Source organism: Cyanistes caeruleus, chromosome 26 (assembly GCF_971803275.1).
Source record: "Cyanistes caeruleus chromosome 26, bCyaCae1.hap1.1, whole genome shotgun sequence".
NCBI classification, from domain to species: Eukaryota; Metazoa; Chordata; class Aves; order Passeriformes; family Paridae; genus Cyanistes; species Cyanistes caeruleus.
The window spans coordinates 4,974,433-4,993,802 of record NC_141726.1 but is presented as its reverse complement, the minus strand read 5'-3'; the positions used below and the strand labels follow the sequence as shown (position 1 = coordinate 4,993,802).

At 43.3% G+C, this 19,370-nt stretch overlaps 2 protein-coding genes across 10 annotated transcripts in view; both read left to right on the top strand.

The window, feature by feature from the left end:
• MYOM3 (myomesin 3) overlaps positions 1-16,285 on the top strand; it is a 27,120-nt gene extending 10,835 nt beyond the window's left edge. For 8 of the 9 annotated variants that reach the window (XM_023941183.2, XM_086863319.1, XM_086863321.1 and 5 more), the window contains 28 exons: positions 321-482; positions 743-884; positions 973-1,172; positions 1,445-1,498; positions 1,641-1,768; positions 2,342-2,525; positions 3,501-3,675; positions 4,631-4,752; positions 5,221-5,408; positions 5,547-5,673; positions 6,055-6,233; positions 6,308-6,422; positions 6,697-6,853; positions 7,358-7,467; positions 7,922-7,966; positions 8,090-8,226; positions 9,283-9,427; positions 10,475-10,534; positions 11,239-11,306; positions 11,544-11,654; positions 12,293-12,380; positions 12,984-13,022; positions 13,201-13,306; positions 14,051-14,214; positions 14,733-14,769; positions 14,882-14,904; positions 14,987-15,042; positions 15,690-16,285. In XM_023941183.2, coding sequence (XP_023796951.2) covers positions 321-482; positions 743-884; positions 973-1,172; positions 1,445-1,498; positions 1,641-1,768; positions 2,342-2,525; positions 3,501-3,675; positions 4,631-4,752; positions 5,221-5,408; positions 5,547-5,673; positions 6,055-6,233; positions 6,308-6,422; positions 6,697-6,853; positions 7,358-7,467; positions 7,922-7,966; positions 8,090-8,226; positions 9,283-9,427; positions 10,475-10,534; positions 11,239-11,306; positions 11,544-11,654; positions 12,293-12,380; positions 12,984-13,022; positions 13,201-13,306; positions 14,051-14,214; positions 14,733-14,769; positions 14,882-14,904; positions 14,987-15,042; positions 15,690-15,983 — 3,416 coding nt within the window. In that variant the 3' untranslated portion in view covers positions 15,984-16,285. The remainder of the gene's footprint in view (positions 1-320; positions 483-742; positions 885-972; positions 1,173-1,444; positions 1,499-1,640; positions 1,769-2,341; positions 2,526-3,500; positions 3,676-4,630; positions 4,753-5,220; positions 5,409-5,546; positions 5,674-6,054; positions 6,234-6,307; positions 6,423-6,696; positions 6,854-7,357; positions 7,468-7,921; positions 7,967-8,089; positions 8,227-9,282; positions 9,428-10,474; positions 10,535-11,238; positions 11,307-11,543; positions 11,655-12,292; positions 12,381-12,983; positions 13,023-13,200; positions 13,307-14,050; positions 14,215-14,732; positions 14,770-14,881; positions 14,905-14,986; positions 15,043-15,689) is intronic. The other variant, XM_086863320.1, reaches the window with a different exon arrangement.
• Positions 15,690-19,370, top strand: LOC111939116 (fatty acid-binding protein, liver). The gene is made up of 4 exons (XM_023941184.2): positions 15,690-17,422; positions 18,446-18,618; positions 18,891-18,980; positions 19,261-19,370. The coding sequence occupies exons 1-4, from the start codon at positions 17,356-17,358 to the stop codon at positions 19,309-19,311; spliced, it is 381 nt and encodes a 126-aa protein (XP_023796952.1). The 5' UTR covers positions 15,690-17,355; the 3' UTR covers positions 19,312-19,370.

Below are 19,370 nucleotides of genomic sequence, written 5' to 3'. Positions count from 1 at the left end.
GGTATCATTGAAATGTTCTGGAGGTTATGACATTCCTCTTCATGAGAAAATTTTAAAAGCCTTAGTTTGAAAAGCCTGTGGTTCTCCAGTGAGAAAAACTTTTGGATACTCTGTGTTGCTCTGCTGGCAATCAAAGATTTGGGTCTTTCCGAAGATCAGAGTCCATGGCTGCAATTCAGGGGCACAAAAATAATACCAGGAATGTCCTAGAGATCCCTCATCTCATTCTGTGCTTTTTTGAGGCATTTGGAAATAAATATTGCCACTCCTAACCAGGCAAATCCAGGTGAACTTCCTTTCCCCCTTCTCCTGCTCCACAGGGGAGCTGCTGCAGGACTCAGAACATCACAAACTGAGGTACCAGGAGTGTCAGGCCTCTCTGACAGTGCCCTGTGCTCACAAAGAGGATGAAGGCTTCTACAGCATCCGTGTCCCCTCTCTGGATGGACACAGGGAGCAGACCACCTACGTGTTTGTCAGAGGTACCTGCAGAACCTACACATCTCCTTTCCTAGGACCTTGGCATAAAGGAATTCCCACCCTCACACACAAGGAAATTAATTTGGTGTGTGGGTAGAACTATCACAACGACCAAATCTTGTTTTTGCTGGCGATTTGGGTATTAGAAAACAGGATTTGTGTTACTGGGATAGGCCCTTAGACACTTAAAATTAAGCTACTCGGAGAAAATTTTGGAAAAGAACAAAATAAAACAGAACCACCCTTATTTGGTGTTTTACAGATGCTGCAGCACCAACAGCTGGAGCCCCAGGATCCCCCCTCAACGTGAAATGCCACGATGTGAACAAAGACTGCTTGGTCCTCTCTTGGGTAGCACCCAGTGATGATGGAGGAAGCCCCATCCTGGGATACCTCATTGAAAGGTCTGTTAGACATCACCTCTGAGCCAAGAAACCTCATTTTCTCATGGAAACAGAGCACAGGAGCCCCGTGGGCTGTGTTTCCCTGCAGGTGTGTGGCTGGCTCAGAGCAGTGGGTGCAGTGCAGTGCTCAGCCTGTGAAGGGCTGCAGGTGCCCAGTGCTGGGCCTGGCTGAGGGACAGACGTACCAATTTCGGGTCAAGGCTGTCAACAAGGCTGGCACCAGCCACCCTTCAAAGGCCAGTGACCCCGTTACAACCCTGGATGCCAGCAGGGACAAGAGAGTGACAGGTTGGTACCAAAGCCAGCACAATTTGCTCCCTCAGAACCACGGGAGGCTGCAGGAAGAACTGAGTGCAGATTGCCCAGATCCTCCCCATTCCCACAAATGCCTTTGCTGAGCTCATCTTGGGAGCATTCTTAACAGAAAAAGCTCAAAATATCTTTGTTTGTGAGATAAAATGTCTGTAATTACACACAGAAGGAATGACCCAGTCCTGGGGTCTGTCTTTCTCCCCCAACATTCCTGTGGGTGGGTGACACTGCCCTGTTTGTCACTGCAGTGATCCCATACGACGACAGCAGGACCATAGAAATATCCAAGGACGACCTGGAGGGTGAGTCCAGATTTCCCCAAAGTGTTTTGCCTCCTTCTTTATATTGAAGAATCTTAATTTACAAGGGGAGAACGGAACCCATTGTAAAAGAAGTTTATTTTCCTGCCACATTATCACTAAAGCCTTTTCTGCCTTCTCATAGGACACATTAAAATTCCCTTGCCACCCACCAATGTTCGTGCAAGTGAGGTCAGAGAAGATTATGTGGCTTTGGCCTGGGATGAACCAGATCCAAGAGGCAGAGAACCACTGAACTATTATGTGGAAAAGGTAAGAAAATAATACCACACAGGACAGGAGCTGCAGAGCAGAACCATTTCTTTCTCAGGCGGGCCACGGCACAAGTGAGGCCATTCCCAGTTAGGAACTGGGGAGATCCAGCCTCAAACCTGGCTGGTTCAGCCTCCTCCAGCCCCACAGGCTCCCTGAGCCATGGCCCTGTTCAAGGATTAATGATTAACTTGGAATGGACAAGGAATTTTAACACCACAGAACAGCAGCAGAATTCTAACAGTGCTCCTGCCCCACTGAAAGGTGGAAAAGCTGTGAGGAACTGCACAATACCCCACAATCCTGTTCCCCACTAATCATTCTGTTGGTTAATTAATATCTTCTGCCAATCTCCTTTCATGCATTTTTATTTCTCATCTTCTATAGCAAAGGGGCCCTCTGTTGCCAAGGGTGAAAAGTTTGGGTACATCAACAAGAAATACATAATTTATGGCTTTGGTTTGTGTTTTGTTTGGAGATTTTTTTAAATTCCTTTCCTACAAAGCTCAGCTTTGGTCAGGAGGGTTTTGTGCTTGCAGTAGGAGCTGTAAATCTTCGCCTTTTTCATTGCAGTCGCTCGTAGGCAGCAACTCCTGGCAAATGGTGAACCTGGAGACGCCAGCAAATTCCCCAAGATTTGCACTCTTTGATCTGGTTAAGGGAAAATCATTCCGGTTCCGCGTGCGATCCGTGAACAAGTTTGGGATCAGCGAGCCCTCCCTGCCCAGCCCGCCCATCACTGCTGGGACAAAACTGGGTAATTCTGGAGTGAGCCAGCTCTGCACTCACCATGGGGAGAGGGGCATTGATGAAAGGAATGAGGGGGATCCCCTGCTCACACTCTGCTCTAAACTTCGTGGTCTACAATTACACAGCAGCGGCTTTGATAGAAGGAAATCTCTTGAAGCCTTAAATCCTTCTTTAATTGGTTTGCAGTTGGACAGGGCAGTGTTAATCTAAGCAAGCAGCAAGTGGGGAATTACATTTAATAAAATAGGAGCAGTTGAAGGCCGTGTTTAATCCAAGGATGGTGTGAGGGAGGTGACAGCGTGGAAGGAATGACAGGAGGCTGCAGCAGCCTGGGCTGGGGGGCTCAGACAGGTCAGCAGCCTCTGCATGGTTGCTTTGGGTTGTTTTATCCCTGGACTGAGCTGAGAAAGAGGCCAAAGGCTCAGGTTGGTGTTCCTCTTCTGCAGAGAGATGAGCACTGACTCTATCTGTATATTGCTTCACTCATAAATGGAAATGCAGAGCGGAGCAGGTCCCAGTTTAGGATGGAGCCGAGGACAATCAACAGATGAGCTTTGTTCCTCCTCTGTTTCAGAGAGGGTTGTGTGGGGTAACTGCAGGAATCAGGGGGAGAGGAGACATCTGGCAAACCCAAGCACAAAACCAGATCCTGCAGAGTGGGCCCCTGTCCACGGCTTCTTGCTCTAATTCCACAGAATCCCAGAATGGTTTGGGTCGGAAGGGACCTCAAGGCTCATCCATAGGCAGGGACCTTCCACCATCCCAGGCTGCTCCAGCCCCATCCAACCTGGCCTTGGGCACTCCCAGGGATGGGGCAGCCACAGCTTCCCTGGGCCACAATTTGAAAATGGTGCTCTGGAAAAGGAGAATAAATCAAACAGGCCAACTCACTAATAACAGCTTTGGTGTTACCTAAATCATAGATTTTAACCCGCACTGCTTTTGTCCGTGTCTTTTGCTTGTTTCTTCCCTTTTTTTTTAGCTCCTCTGCCTCCACCATCTCAGGTTTTGGCATTCAGAGACACCAAGACATCTGTTGTTCTGCAGTGGGACAAGCCCAAGGATGGCCTGGAGCCCCTGGGCTATTACATCTACTGCCGGGAGACGGGCACGGAGGAATGGCAAACAGTCAATAACAAGCCAGTGACATGCACCCAGTGAGTTCAGCTCCTCTGCTCTGCTGAGGGATGACAGGGGCCCAACCTGGATTCTTCTGTTCCTGGCTGGAGTCGTGTTTCAGATAAAAAAAGAACTTCCTTCAGTCCCCACAGGCGGGCTGGCATGCACACCAGCACCACGGCCCCTTGGAGAGCTCAGGATTTGTCGCTCTGTTAGGAACGGCGAGGAGAGCGGCACAGACTCTCTAGGGAGTCCATCAGGAGAATGTCTCATAGTTTATTATTTCAGCTCTGTTTTATAGACTGATCCATGGAAAGTACAGAAAGGAAACTTATTGGTTAGTAAATCACTACATCACCATCATTGGTCAGTGGGGCATAACACCCCCTGACTTTCTCCTGCAAAGAAAACAAGAGACAGATAACAACACCTGTAAGGCTGTTTTCTGTCTTTGAGGATTGTTTTAAATCCTCCCCATGAATTTCCCAGGCTAGCTTCTCAGGCAGGACTGAGAGAGCTACATGGCCTGTAATAACTACAGGCTCTCTGTTTCAGAGTTAGACACAGTGCCCACAAGGATTGCTCCAATTTTACACCCAGAGCTGGCAGCAAAGGCTGTGTGTCCTCCCCAGGCCGGGGCTGTACAGCCCCACAGAGCCTGGGGCACCAGCACAACCACATTCCATGGCTTTGCCTGTTTTCCACTAGAGTAAGTCGGTGTCAATCACATGCAGAATTTACAGCTGCTCTCCAGCTGCGGGGGTCACGTGTCAAGCAGAAAAATCCATTAAAAATCTTGTTTATCTCCCTGCCCATGGTGATTCCTCTCCATCTGATCCATACCCACTGTGATTTATTGGAGCCATTTGACGTGATACACTAATTTGTAATGACAAATAACGATTTTTGCAAGAACAAAGTGTGTTGCTGTCTCTTTCAGCGCTGTTTACCTGTGCAAGGGCAAACACAAACATATTTCCTTTGCTCTCCCAGGTTTACTGTTCCTGGGCTGCAGCCTGGAAAGGAATACGTGTTTTGTGTGAAATCTGTCAGTGAGGCAGGGCTGAGTGAGAGCTCACCACAAACAGATCCCATCGTCGTCAGGCCGGCGATCGGTGAGTAGTGACCAAAATGAAACTCCTCCAACTCCCACCTGTCAGGCACAGCCACTCTGACAGGGTCAGAGAAACAAAACAAAACTCATTTTCTTGTGCCCTGCAGCTTCTGCCATTAATTACACTTGCCAAGCATGGACAGAGTTAATTAATTAGAGTTTTGGCCAAGCAGTGTTGTGTTAATTTGGCTCTGGGTACAAGTGATCATTTTAAGTGTTCAGTTATGTGATGTCTGGAAATCAACACCGAGAATTTCTCGGGGAAATTAGAAAATCCAACAACCTGGTGTCACCCAGGATCTAACCCTCCATGCTCCCCATTTTATCAACCCACTTTTCTGCCACACAAACAATAAAGCACCAGGTAAGAGACCTCCTGAGACACATCCAAGGCTTTTTGCTGTGATTTCCAGATGAGAAGGTGGGCGTTGTGTTGACCGTTCCTGTTCTGTCTGTCCCTCTGTGCCAGCCTGTCCCTCGGCCCCACGTGGCTTTGTGCTGCTGCACTGTGGCAAGGCTGAGATGACCATCGGCTGGAAAGCCCCCAGGCACAAAGGAGGAACAAAAATCCTGGGATATTTCCTGGACCAGCACGACCACTCTGAGCCAGACTGGCACGAAATCAACACTCAGCCGATTCCTCGGCGCGTTTGCACGGTATCTGTTTGGAGCACAGCTGGCAACAGCTGCGCTGAGGGTTGAGCTGGGTTTTCTCCACCTCTGCATTGTCCTGCTGGCCCCCCCAAGCCAAGCAGGGCTGAGCTAACCACATCTTCTGCCCTTCTGCACCCCAAGGTCAGTAGCCTGCAGGAGGGGCACCTGTACGAGTTCCGTGGCCGTGCCATGAACAGGGCTGGAGTTGGGGAAGTGTCGGAGCCCAGTGACTGGTTCAGATGTGAGGAATGGACAATGCCAGAGCCAGGTATCCCTCGTGTGAAGCCATCCAGGAAAACGTCACCAGCTGTATTTGTTATCTCCTCACTCATCCAAGGGGTTCCTTCCATAGAAATGGTTGCTCCCAGGACAGAAGAGCACACAAACACTCCCAGGGATTTTCTGATGCAGGGTGGTTTTCCTCCATTGCACAGATAAAGCACACAGATATTTTTAATAACATTGTTTCCAGAGAATGAAGACTCAGGATAACTCTAAATCCCATTTTTTTTTTACACTATGAAATCAGCTGGTTATTCTATTTTATAAACCAACCCCTAATTATCACAGAAAGCAACCCCTACAGACCCACTATTCAATTCCCACCTTAAACTCTGCTCTCTGATTTTGCTGTTCCCTCGTGTGCCAGGCCCTCCCTACGATGTGAGGTGCACTGAGGTGAGGGATTCCTCCCTGCAGCTGCACTGGGAAGCTCCTCTCTACCTGGGGACAGGACCACTCACAGGATATTTCATAGAACTGTGTGAAGAGGGCTCAGAGGAGTGGAAACAAATAAACAAACAGCCCACAGCCAGCACCCACATGAAGGTTTGTACCTGCTCTTAGTGTCCAAGTGCTGCTTGTCTTAGTCTGACATTAATTCCTGGCTGTGTTTCCTGCAGGTTGAGGAGCTGGAGACAGGGAAATGTTACATTTTCCGAGTACGAGCACTGAACAAGGCTGGAGTTGGACCCCCCTCACTCCCCTCGGATCCTGTGGTGGCTAAAACCAAACCTGGTAGGAAACTAAAAGCCGTGAGACTGGGCCAGTCTATAAATAAATGGATGATCTGGGTGAAAAACTGCTTTGTGACGCACCAGCTATTTGTTTCACAGCAAGAAACACCCTCAGAAAAAACAAAGATGAACAAATCAAACCGCCCAAATTAATTAGCTCTGACTGTGCACTGCGTGGTTTGGTTTTGGGGATCATTTTTTGAGTTAGATGTGCAGAAGCTCAGCCCTGATCTGCTTTGCTAAGGAATGTTCTGTGGGTTTTTTTGCCCACACAGGCACAAATGAAATTGAACTCGGGGTGGATGAAGAGGGTTTCATTTATATGGCCTTTGAAGCTCCGGAAAAGAATGATTCCTCTGAATTTATCTGGTCAAAGGACTATGGGGGACCTCCAGATGCTGACCGAGTCCAGATTGAAGAGAAAGGCAATAGGTGAGTATCTAATGCACACTGGGAAAGTGAATCATGGTCTGCTGAGTAAAGAACACATGAAACACCAAGAAAAACGTGAAGCCAAATGTTTTCCCTCTCCTTTCCCTGATTCCCAGCCCTGGAGTCCATGAAATGGAATCTGGGGAGCAGCTGCCATTGATATTATATCAATGATTATCATATCAATTGATATAATATCAATATATTATATTATATCATATAATTGATATTATATTATATTATATAAAATATATAATGTATTATTATTGATATTATAGAATATATATTGATAATATTAATATTGATATATTGATTATATATGATATATCAATTGATATAATATCAAGATATTATATTATATCAATATCTTTACCTTGCTCCTCAGTGTCATTTATAAATTCCAGTCAGTTCTGTATTTCCTGCTCTGGGTGTATCGAATTCTGTTACAGGAGACATCATTCCTGAGGAAAATGTACTTTTTGCTATTATTCTTTTCACTTTTAGATCAAAACTGATACTGAAAGAGCCCTCAGAAAAGGACCTGGGTGTGTATTCAGTGGAGGTCACGGATGTAGATGATGATATCTCTGCCAGCTGCACTTTAACAAAAGAAGGTAAAAACTGATAATTTCCAACAACAAAAAAAATAATGTGCCCTCATTTTCTAATCTTTGATGTTTAGAGGAAAGTTTCTTGCAGAAGAGTAGTGAGTGACTAATGGCACTTAATGATATCACTAGAAAGATGTTTCCCATTCCTTGAAGGCTCAAGGGCAGTTTTTTTTTACAGTCCCCTAAGGAAAGATTCCTCCTGCAAAGTCATTTTTCCACTGCAGTTCAGATTTCACATTTGGCTGTACTGTCACTGTGATTTAAAACTCCTTTAGCACGCTCCCTGAATTGATCCAACCAACTTTTTATTCAGATATCACCACCTTTTCTAGTCCTCCCCATTACTGAATGTTTTATCTTTTCCTTGACATAAATAAAGCTCATCACCAAAATAAATTAAAATGATAAGATTAATTTGTTTTGGCCTAGTGTTGACTTTTTATTCCCTGCATTTCAGATCTGGACAAGTTACTGAAACGTAGCCACGAAATCAGGAACCCACGTAAGTGGAAACAGCAAAAATCCACGAGCACAGGGCCAGCCTGGGAAAAAGGAGCCCAGCATAGCCCTGAGCCAAACCCTGTGGTGTCCCTGTGATTTTCCTGGTGTTCTCTCTGTTTGCCAGTGATCAAGCTGATATCTGGCTGGAACATCGATGTTCTGGAGAAAGGGGAAGTGAGGCTGTGGCTGGAGGTGGAGAAGCTGTCCCCAAAGGCTGAGCTGCACCTGATCTTCAATGACAAAGAGCTCACCAGTACCCCAGTAGGTTTCATTCTGCATTTAATCCTGACTCACTTTCCCATTGCTGAATATGGCACATTCCCAGTTTTCTGAATTCCCATCAGCTATTTTGATGGGGATTTTGAATCTCGTGAATTCTAAGAGCAGATGGAAATTATTTATTTCTCAGTCCAAAGCACTGGAAATAACCCTGCCTCGTGTGTTACAGCACCCTCCAACCTCCTCATACATCCACAAAAATGTTCAGGCCTCCTCTTGTCCTCCCATATCAAATTAGTATTAGATCATTTAAAAAATACTTGGAATGAGAGGACCAGAGGGGAGAACAGTTGAGAATGAAGCACAAATATAAATCATGGGTTGTCAGCTCAGTGCAAACCAGCAATGCCCAAATAACTCCCAGAACCCCCAGAACAAAGGACAGCACCAGGCCAGAGCAGTTTGGAGCTGTCAGTGCCCTGTTGGGGGGGTTAAATCAACATGTAATAAATTTATCCAAGGTTTTATCTCTTCTAAAATCTGTCTCCTCTCCACTGGAGAACTGACATGGATCTGCACAATGAAAAGCATTGGTCAGGCTCCTTGGAAGGACAATATTTGCTCAGAACAAATGGCAATGAGGTAAAATGATGATGTTTGTGTTTGCTGGCACTTTCAGTGGTACCTCAGCAAAAGGGGGAAATATTCCTCACCCTGGCCAAATACATAATTACAGATCACACATTATAACTAAGTGCAACACTTCCACACCACTAAAAATCCCAGACACTCTGGTTTCAGTTCTGTAATATCCAGCAAGGAAGAACATTTGGGGTTAGGTGGTTTTACAGAAATTTTCTCTGTGCTGGAAGCAGTTTTACCATTCCCACAGACATAAATAACAGCTGAATCCCACAGCCTGGCACAGCATAGTGCTCTGCCTTCATTACCCAGCAAAATGATGAGAGTTTATAAGGATACAGGTACAAAATGACTGGAATATTTGCTGTAGAAGATGCTGTGCCAGGATCTGACCTTGGAATAGTTCTACTGTGGAAAAACTCTTCAGTTTATCTTATTTCCTTTTGTTTTACGCAGACACACAAAATCAACTTTGTCAAGGAGAAAGGCCTTGTGGAACTGATAATCCAGGATTTCTGTGCTGATGACAAAGGGGTGTACACAGCCCAGCTCAAAGATGGGAAAGCAAAAAATCAATTCACTCTTGTTCTCATGGATGAATGTAAGTGGAAATTTGGGATCAAATATAGATTGCCATGCTCAGTGGAAAGGTTGTGAGGCACTTAAGGCCCCAAAATAATTCCAACAGTTCTAATGGCACACTGAGAATGGGGAGAGCAAATTTTAGCCCAGATTTAAAGTCCAGGAATCATTTAAGAAATGATCTGAATCTCTCTTTACTATAAATTAAAGCTTTTGGTCTTATAAATAGGTGCTTGATGATAAAAGCAGTCTGCTGAAGTGGAATGCTTAGTTCTTTCTTCCAAATGTTTTACATATTAGCTTGCAGTGGTGAACTGTGCCTTGGCAGCAGAGTGGAGTGTGTGAAGTCATTTATTTCAGGATCAGGCTAGAAATTCAGTGTATTTAGCAGCTGGTTCATTGCATTGAATGCAATAAAGAAAGTGTCAATACAAGGCACAGAAGTTCAACATGGAACACACAGTTCCCTGGACATGCAGTACAAAGAGCCTCCTAAAATTAATTAAAAATAGAAAGGAGCAAGATTCTCATTCAAATCCTTCCCCATTTGCCTGTCTCTGGTTTCAGTTCTCTGCATTTTGCTTTCAAGTGACCTTCTAAAGCTTCCTAAGTTTTTAAATGGAAAATGTCTATAAAATGTCAAATCTGAATCCCTGGAGAGACACAGGCACCTTCCCAAAGGGATTCAGCACTTGCTGGGCTCAGGATAGAAAATTAATTTGATGAGCTGTGCTCTAAAAGTGCCCATTTCTCTTTTCTGACAATGTTAAAGGCAGATGTAAAGTCAGATGTAGCTGTGCTCTCTGCTCTCTGCCTTCTTCGGTGTTTCTCACTTTTTAAATCTTTTCATTTCAGGTTTTCTAGCCTACCTTTTTACATGGTGAAATTCTGTATTTAATTTGCTAAATGCTCAATGGTCAAGTCTTCAGTGGCTTTTTTTGTTTCAAGGAAAAGAAATGTTAGGCTCCCAGCATAAACAAACAGCACAGCTCTAAGGATAACACCTTCTGTACAGGAAATATCCAGTAATGAGGGGTTGTTGACTTTGTCCTTTGCTGTTCCATAGCTTTTGCTAAAGTGGCAGAAGAAGCTGAAGCAAAACGGAGACAATGGAAGAAAAAGCAGGGTAAGATCAGCCAAAGGTTAAAGATTTGTCAGAATGAGGCCAGGATGGCAAAAACCAAGCAGAATTATTTCACTTCATCATCTTTTTATACACATTATTTGATTAAGACACTAGGATAAGACTTCTTGTTTTCAGATAATTTGCCCTGACCTTAAAAATCAAAATTATCAAACAGTTTTAGCCAAGTTAGGCAGATTTATCAGTAGAAATCTTCTGCATCAGTGCTGTGCACTGAACACTTCCAAACACCAGAAATTGTCCAATATAGAATATAAATTCTATAATTAAGATCCACCTCTTTTCCTTGTAAAAAACAGGATTTCTAGCAAGTTTGTAAAGATCCATTCATTCCACTTTCACCTCCCACCTTATGCTGATGAATAAAGAAGTTTATAAAACAAGTTCATTGGAAAAATGCTACAATTGGAAAAGCAATTCCCTGCTAGTGAGGATAAAAATATTCACTTCAAGGCGATTGTGACACCACATTATAAATCCTTCTCGGCCCCAGAGTTGCTCAGTATAGGATGAAAGGATCTAAAGTCATTTATTTCAGTTTCCCCTCCCTGTTCCCTGTGGAACTCGGGAGCTCCAGGCTGCACTGTGGGCATCCAGCACTAGATGGAAGCATTCCTGCAGGAAACAAAGAGATATTTCTTTTCTGTAGATATTTCTCACTGTTGATATTTCCTTTTCTTTTCCAGGTCCACATTTCATAGAGAACCTGAGATGGAAAGTTTTGGAGAGCTGTGAAGTGCTCCTCACCTGCAAGGTAACAGAATCTGGGATGAATTCCTTCAGCACTCAGTTTTAGGTGGAATTTCCAGAGGATATCAGCAGTGCTTTGCTGCAGAGCAGTGACAGTAAGATGGTTTCATTTGGGCAGAATTTTTAACAAAAAAGGGAAAATTCTCACATTCAGGAGAAATGTAAGTGATGATTCATATTAGGACATCCAAGAATTAAGAAATCAAATGTATTTTGACTTCTAAATGTTGACATCAAACAGGCAACAAACCTGAGGAAGGACACCAAGTTCCAGTGGTTCTTCAATCACAAGGCACGAGGTGGTGGAGAGTTTGATCCACAGACTGGGATGGGAACTCTGAAGATCTCAAAGGTGAAAACCTCAAACAGCTCAGAGGTTCACGAAATTTCATGAAGAAAATGGCATAAAAATGTGGGCTGATCTCATTAATATTCCACGTGGGTTTGGGGTAGTGCCCACTGAGAAAAGCAGAAGAGAAGAAATTTTTAATGTTGCAGTCGGGTTCTGAATCTGAATTCTAGTGGAATTCATGGCAGGGAACTAAATAATCTTTAAGGTCCCTTCCAACCCAAACCAGGCTGTGATTCTGAGATCTTAATAAGAAATAAGATGTTTTTAACAGTGGGTGGCTGTTCAAAGTTTGTCCTGAGAGGCTGAAAAGAATGGGAGGGTTTTTCAGGTTTCACACAGGGACTGAGGGCAAAAGTTGAGCAACTGACCCCCCAAAAACCAACAGTTTCTGAACCAGACCCCTCCCTGTCCTCTCACAGGAGGTTTTGGGACAAATTGACCCTTTTCCCCTCCTCATTTCTGCTCAGTTCAACCAAATTCATGTGAGAAGGAAGAAGAAAATCTCAGCTTTTTCCACTTTTCCAATTCCTGCCCTGTTTCAATGATATGGGAAATGTCTTTGGGAGGGGTGCTGTTTGTTTTGGGGCTTGTTTGGGTTATTTTAATCAATATTACACATGCACACACGTATTTGGTAGGTAACCAAAGCAGATGAGGGCCTGTACAAAGCAGTGGTTTCAGATAACCGAGGAGAGGACTCCACCCAGCTGGACCTCACAAAAGGAGGTAAGAGAACCTTGGATCACTAAGACAAATTCACACCCCTGCCCTGGGTTCATTTTGGATTTAAAACCAAATATCCTCACTTTCTGTGAAACCTACATGTCCTATGTGCTTTTATAGAAGTTAAAACCCACATTAAAACTTTACTGGTCAAATTTAAAGAGATTCCTGCCCTACATGCTAATGTCATTTCCACCTGCAGTCATTTCTCAAGCCAGGACTGCATTCTAAATCCTGCCAAGCCCCACAGATAAAAGCTCAGGGATGTTTCAGTCATTTCAACCCAGAATCAATCAGAAGGTTCTGCTGCCCAAGATTAAATCCTGCCCCTGCATCTGGAATCCATCATTTAAACCTGGCACATAAATCTCCTGTCTGGGAGGCAATCAGCAGCACATGGTGAGCATGAAGGAAGACAGGAACATCTAAATTTAGTAAGAAATCTGAAAACAAATGAATCAGAGGCAAAAACTCCATTCCAATGAGCTTTGCCACAGAAAAAGACCTGTGGATATAAAACATCCTAACCACAGTGGAATCAGTTGGCAGATTGGATGTGATTTGCTATGAACTGTATTTACAGGCACTTAAATCTTTGTCTTGCAGCCTTTGAGGAGATTCTGAAGGAGCTGTGCAGGATCAGTGGTACGTCAGCTCTCAGCATTGCAGCACAGGGGAAAGGTGGGATGACACCAGAACTGTCCCCTGGGTGTGGAACAGCCACAGCAGCACCCCCTCACCTCTCCTTTGGGTGGGGTTTTGGGATGGAACAGGTAAATCTGTGCATTCCTCCTCAATTTCAGTCTTTCTGTTACACCACCAGCACTCTCTGCTACACCTCTGAAAATCCAGCCCACCGAGGAAGGCATCAAAATCTACACAGATGTCAAGTTCTACACAGACTACATGAAAACCACCTGGTATCACAAGTAAGTCCCCCCAAAAATATTTGCAAAGCTTCTGGAGCACTGTTTCTTGTAACTGTTTATCCAAAATTAAACATTTGGGCCTGAGCCCATGTTATTTTTCAGGCAACTGTGGATTTGTCTGAGTAAGGGCTGAATTCCACAATTCACTCCCTTCCTGGAATATGTCTGAGAATTCCAGCATGAAAAGTCATGTTATTTTTATCATAGCACTGCAGAAATATTTGTAAGTGATCATCTTTACTAGAATAATAATGATGCTGCACTTAGGATACTGCTCAGTTACAGCCTCCTTGGTTACAGACAGAATTTTTTCAAACACTTTATTTTTACTACTTCATGTTTTCCTAAACCAGTCTCTTCCCCCACTCTGAATAAAAAAAAAAAATCCCAAAATTAAAAAATTCTTCCCAGTTTAGCCTCATAATGTCTTTCTAAATAGAGCTGGTGTTTTATTAGATACCACCTACAAATGTAGATCAGGAGGTGAATTTTTAGTAACATTCAAGGGCTAAATAGTTACAAATATTCAAGATCTAAATGGGATTTAATCCCTTAAATAAGAACTAAGAGGTCTTTTGTAGAGTTTGTGAAACTGCCTGAAAGTACAACCCCGTGGGATTTCCTCTTTCCATGAAATGAATCCTGACTCCCACACTTCAGACTACAGGTCTAGAAAAAAAGTGAAAGCTCTGATCTCTCCAGCTCTCCTAAATATTACTGAAACGGCATCACTTGTTTACTCAGGGAGAAACAACTGGAAAGCCGTGACAGGATGAGAGTTGGGAGCACCATGAACCAGATCTGGCTGCACATCCTGGACCCCACGGAGGCTGATAAAGGCAAATACACCCTGGAGTTATTCGATGGGAACAGCTCCCACAAACTGTCAACAGACCTGTCTGGGCAAGGTGAGCTGAGTCACAGCTGAGCTGATTTCCAGGAGCCCTTCAAATCCTGGGCAGGGATTCCTCTCTCCCCGTGTGGAGCTGGTTTCCATCTGGAATTGGGGTGAGGAGGACAGTGAAGAGCCCACAGAAGCACGAGGAGAGGGGAAATGGAGAAAGGATTGAAGCTGAGGAAAGGTTGAGAAGGGGCAGATGCTCCAGGGATGTGTCCAATTCCTCCACTGGATAACAGAGCTCACAGGTGGCGTCTTGGAGAAGAAAACTTGAAGGTTTACAAAGGTTTTTCCAAACTGTTGGAGTTTTTTTTTATCCCTCCTCTGAATTTTGGAAAGAGAGAATTCAGTCCCATTTATTTCAGCAGTAAACAGAGCTGTGTTTCCTTAAGGCAGGGGCAGATACCATCTAGAGGATAATTACATTTATCCATGTAATCCCAGCACTGATAACAACAACATAATGCTAAATCTGCTGAGTCAAACGAAACAAAAAGCAACTTTCCCTAAAACCTTTCATTTTTGCAGTTTTTGAAGATGCCCTGGCTGAGCACAGGAGGCTAAAGTAAGTTCCTGCCTACATATTTTCACAGCTAAATCTATTTTGAGTCTCACACTCGAAATTGTTAATATAATGGCTAATAAATAAAACCACAATCATTTTCTCTCCCTTTCAGGGAAGCAGCAATAGCAGAGAAGCGTAAGTAAACCAATCTTTTCAGTGAAACAAAGCCAAGTTTGCTGATAAGAAAAACTAAAAGGTTGTATTTGTTCATTCCCAGGTCGTGCCAGAGTCGTTCAAGGTCTGCCAGATGTTGCCACCATCATGGAGGACAAGGTAATATTGAGTAATTCCATTAATTGGTTCTTGCACAGACACAGAAAGATCACTGATGGGGAGGAAAGATCCTTGTTTTATCCTCCTGTGCACTGCCAGCAGCCTTTCTGAGCTGTGAGTTGTGCCCTCCTGGACCACCACAGCCGGATCCTTCCCGTTGTCCTCCCATTTCACAGGATTGGATTTTCAAGGCTTTGAGGTGCTGGGCCTGATTTTCCCATCAGAACAACTCCCTGCTTTCATTTCTGAGTCACATTCCCCGTTATACAGGCAGCACAAAAGCCCTGCAAACTCACCAGGTGCCTGTTGAAGTGCCACTTTACAGCATAGGAAGCTATAAAAAGACAGTAAAACAAATATGAGTCAGTGCCAGTGAAATCAGGCAGGTTAATCCTGATTGTACTGGAGGATATCAGGAAAAGGAATATCACCTAATGAATATGTGAGAACTGATTTTTATTGTTCTTAATTTAAAAGATGTGTGGATTTGGCACTTTGGGACATGGTTCAGTGGCCAGGGCTGGGCTAAGAGCTGGAGTCAATTCTGAAGGCTTTTTCCAACCTAAATGATGTTGTGATTCTATGAACTGAATTCCCCTGCACATTCACAGCTCCATAATCCATTTCTGTTCTCTGTTTCACGACAGACCCTGTGCTTGACTTGTTGTGTGTCTGGAGACCCCTACCCAGAGATCACCTGGTTCAAAAACGAGAAGGTCATCGTGTTTAAGGACAGATACAAGATGGATGTGAAGGGGTCAGTGGTCACAATCACCATAGAGAAAGTCTGCAATGAAGACACAGGAAAATACAGCATCTATGTCAAGAATAAATATGGGTCTGAAACAGGGCAGGTCACTATCAGTGTCTATAAACATGGGGAGATCCCAGTACCAACAGAGCAGGAAATCCCAGCTGGGATTACCACAAAAAAAGCCTAAATTAATTAATTGTCTCCTTGAATTGAACTCCTTCAGATGCCTTTCGGTGTCTCTATGTTTATTTTAGTAATATTTCAGTATTTTGGCAGTTGTTAGAGAATGATTCTTGTGTGTTTATGTGTGTACACTGCATGTTCACCTTCCAGAGAGACTCTGCCCTGCTAAATCTGTGTGGGAAATACCAGAGGATTCACACATGACACTTTCAGTGGAGGGGTTTTGTATTAAATCACTACATGTAACAGATTTTCTTGTAGCCTGTGTGTGTGTGTCATTAAAGTCAAACCCTTGGTGACATCTCAGCACTGCTTTGAGTATATCCATGATGAAATCACTCCAGCTGTGGGTGTAAGGGGAGTCAGGACATGCTCCACATACAAAAATGGCCCTGCAAATCAGGAATTCTCACAGGGAAATGTAATTACAAATCTGGCTCTTTCTGTGTAAATCTTTCAAATTACCTACTAAACAAAAGGCTGTGAACTGGTAAGAAAAACTTGAGCATTGGGTTTCTATTTAAATAGAATGAAAAGTTAACTTAGAAAGGTCACCCACCCCTGGGATACAGGCTCAGATTGAATTAAGCAATCTAATTGCAAGGCACATAATCTAATGAAAGTCTTCCAAAATCAACAGTCAGGCCTGCACAGAACATCACTCAAGGGCTGGAATGAGTGGAGAATTCCTTGTGCAGTTGCTCAGAAGGAAAAATAACACATCCTATTTGCTTCCTGCATTCACTCTCCAAGCAATGTTCCATGTTTCCAACATCTTCTATTAAAACAAAAAGTAAAATGAAACTGAATTAAATTCAGTTCAGAGTTAGATGCACGTCACTGACATCTGCTGGATAAAGTCATCACTGATGTCCCTCTCCAACACGATTTTCCCTGTCCCCAAACAATGAGGCCCACAATTTTGAAATAAATAGAATTATTTTATTCATTCTTTATCTACCCTTTAAGGTTCAAGTGCCCACAGCAGAGAATATTGTGATAATTAGGAAGTTCCTGCTGTACAATACCAATTACCTTGATCTAACGTAACTTAATCTGGAGAATTCTACTCAGGACACAGAAAATGTGTTAAACACAGAATTTGTGAACAAAAAGCAAACAAATGAAGCTGCACTGCAACACTTTCCAACAACGATGGACAATTCCCCGAGGTCAGTAACCCACAACAAACACAACATCCCAACCCTCAAGGTAAGAGCAGCATGAACGAGAGGTTATGATCATTAAAAACAAATAACTGATTAATAATTGCTCTTTCCCAGTTAATAATTAGCCCTCTGACAATTTTGGGCTGGCCTTTCTCTTTCCATAAATAGCATCCCGGTGTGCAGGGAGAGCCCTCGCTGTGTCACACCATGGCATTCGCTGGCACCTGGCAGATCTACTCCCAGGAGAACCTGGAGCCTTTCCTCAAAGCTCTGGGTAAGTGGCTGCTTCCTCCTCAACTTTCAACTGCTGCATTTCCGTGGATTGTTTTTTATCTTTTCTTTCTATGGCAAACTCCTCTGCTTGGTTAAATCTGATCTGGATGCAAAAAGAAGCTGACAGTTGTATAAATTGATGGAGAAAGGTTCCAGATAACCCCCAAACCCCTGTCTTTATGTTAGATGAGCTATAAACTCTTTCTCTTCTCAAGAAAGAACAGCTATAGCAAGAAACGAAGTTGTGTTGACTGAGTTGCAATTTTATAAACGCATGTAACTAGAAACAAGTTGTCAGTGACTTATTCAGCTCCTAAATTATTGGTACAGAAGCCCTTTCTGCAGCACAAATGCTCATCAGTAATCTGTGAATGATTAACAGGTGATTAGTGGTCAGTAATCTGTCAGTGATTATCACCTGTGATAAGTGTCAATAACTCGGAGTAATTATCAAGTGTAATCTGTGAGGATTAGGAGGAGCTACATCAATAAATATCCACTTACATTTGCAACAAAATATTCTATGGGGGTTTTAAAGAGTAAATACGAGATATTCCGGAGAGTGAGACCCAGAAAAGCCTGGTCTGACAGTGTGACAAAACCAGTCCTTCTGCTGGTGACAATGACACCTTCAAATCATGCCAGGGACACCCCAAAAAGGGAGTCTGAGGTTGCAGGCTGGACAGATAATCCCTCACAACTCGATTCTCCCTGGGAAAATAAAGTAATGCACATGTGAGGTTTTTCCTTCATGGAGAATCATCACCCCACGGCCAGCCCTTAGAAGAAACTTCATAATCTGACTTCATAATCTTCTAATTCATAATCAAATATAATATGAAAACCTAACCAGGCTAGAATGAATGGAGAAAAAAATCCATAGAGTAGAGAGGAATCTGAAACAGGATTTGTCTTTTAACCTGGACATCACCTTCCAGTATTGGTTTGGATCTTTTGTGCCTTTGTTGGAGAAAAGAATTTCCTATTTCAATAACAAAAAGATCTGTTTTGCCTATTTCTGCAGGGTTGCCAGATGACACTATCAAAATGGCCAAAGATATTAAGCCTATTGTTGAAATACAACAAAAAGGCAATGACTTTGTTGTGACATCCAAAACACCCAACAAATCTGTAACCAACTCGTTCACACTTGGCAAAGAGGCTGACATCACCACCATGGATGGCAGAAAGCTAAAGGTAAAGCATTCCAAGAATTCCATCTCTTTATTTATCCCTAAACCTCAGTTTAGGTGTGAGTGGAATTTGTTTGTAGCATTTCCATTTGCAAACGTTTCTATCACTTCAACATACAGAAATGTTCCTAAAATTCCTATTCAAACGTTGTGCTCTCAGCATTTGAATTAAATTAGCAGCTGTCATTATGGAACATCAGTGTAATTTATTTCCTGTCTATTAGTCCTTTACTTACTCAAATTGAATTCCAAAAAATATTTTAAATGTTCCAACAGTGCACTGTGAACTTGGTGAACGGGAAGCTGGTGTCCAAATCAGATAAATTCTCTCACGAGCAGGAAGTTAAAGGAAATGAAATGGTGGAGGTAAGTGCTAGAAAATAAGGGCATTTGCAGAAAAATGCTGAAGGAAAAATTGTTGATTAGCTCATAGTTTACAAAGTGTCCTGTGGATAAAGACTGCTCCAAGGAGCACAACCAGCTCCAGCTTTTCCTTCATGCAAATGTTGTACATATATTTACAGGCAGGTACTGTGATTGTATTTTCTTGTGGGCTAGGATGCATTTATGGATGAATTACAGACTCTTCTGCCACTTAGCTGTAAATACAATTCCTAAAGTTTAAATGTGTATTTGTCTCCCACAGACTATAACATATGGTGGAGTAACACTTGTCAGAAGAGGCAAGAAAGTCTAAAGACTGATCCTCACCTCCGTGACACCTTTACATACCTGAAATAAAGTGCACTTTCCATA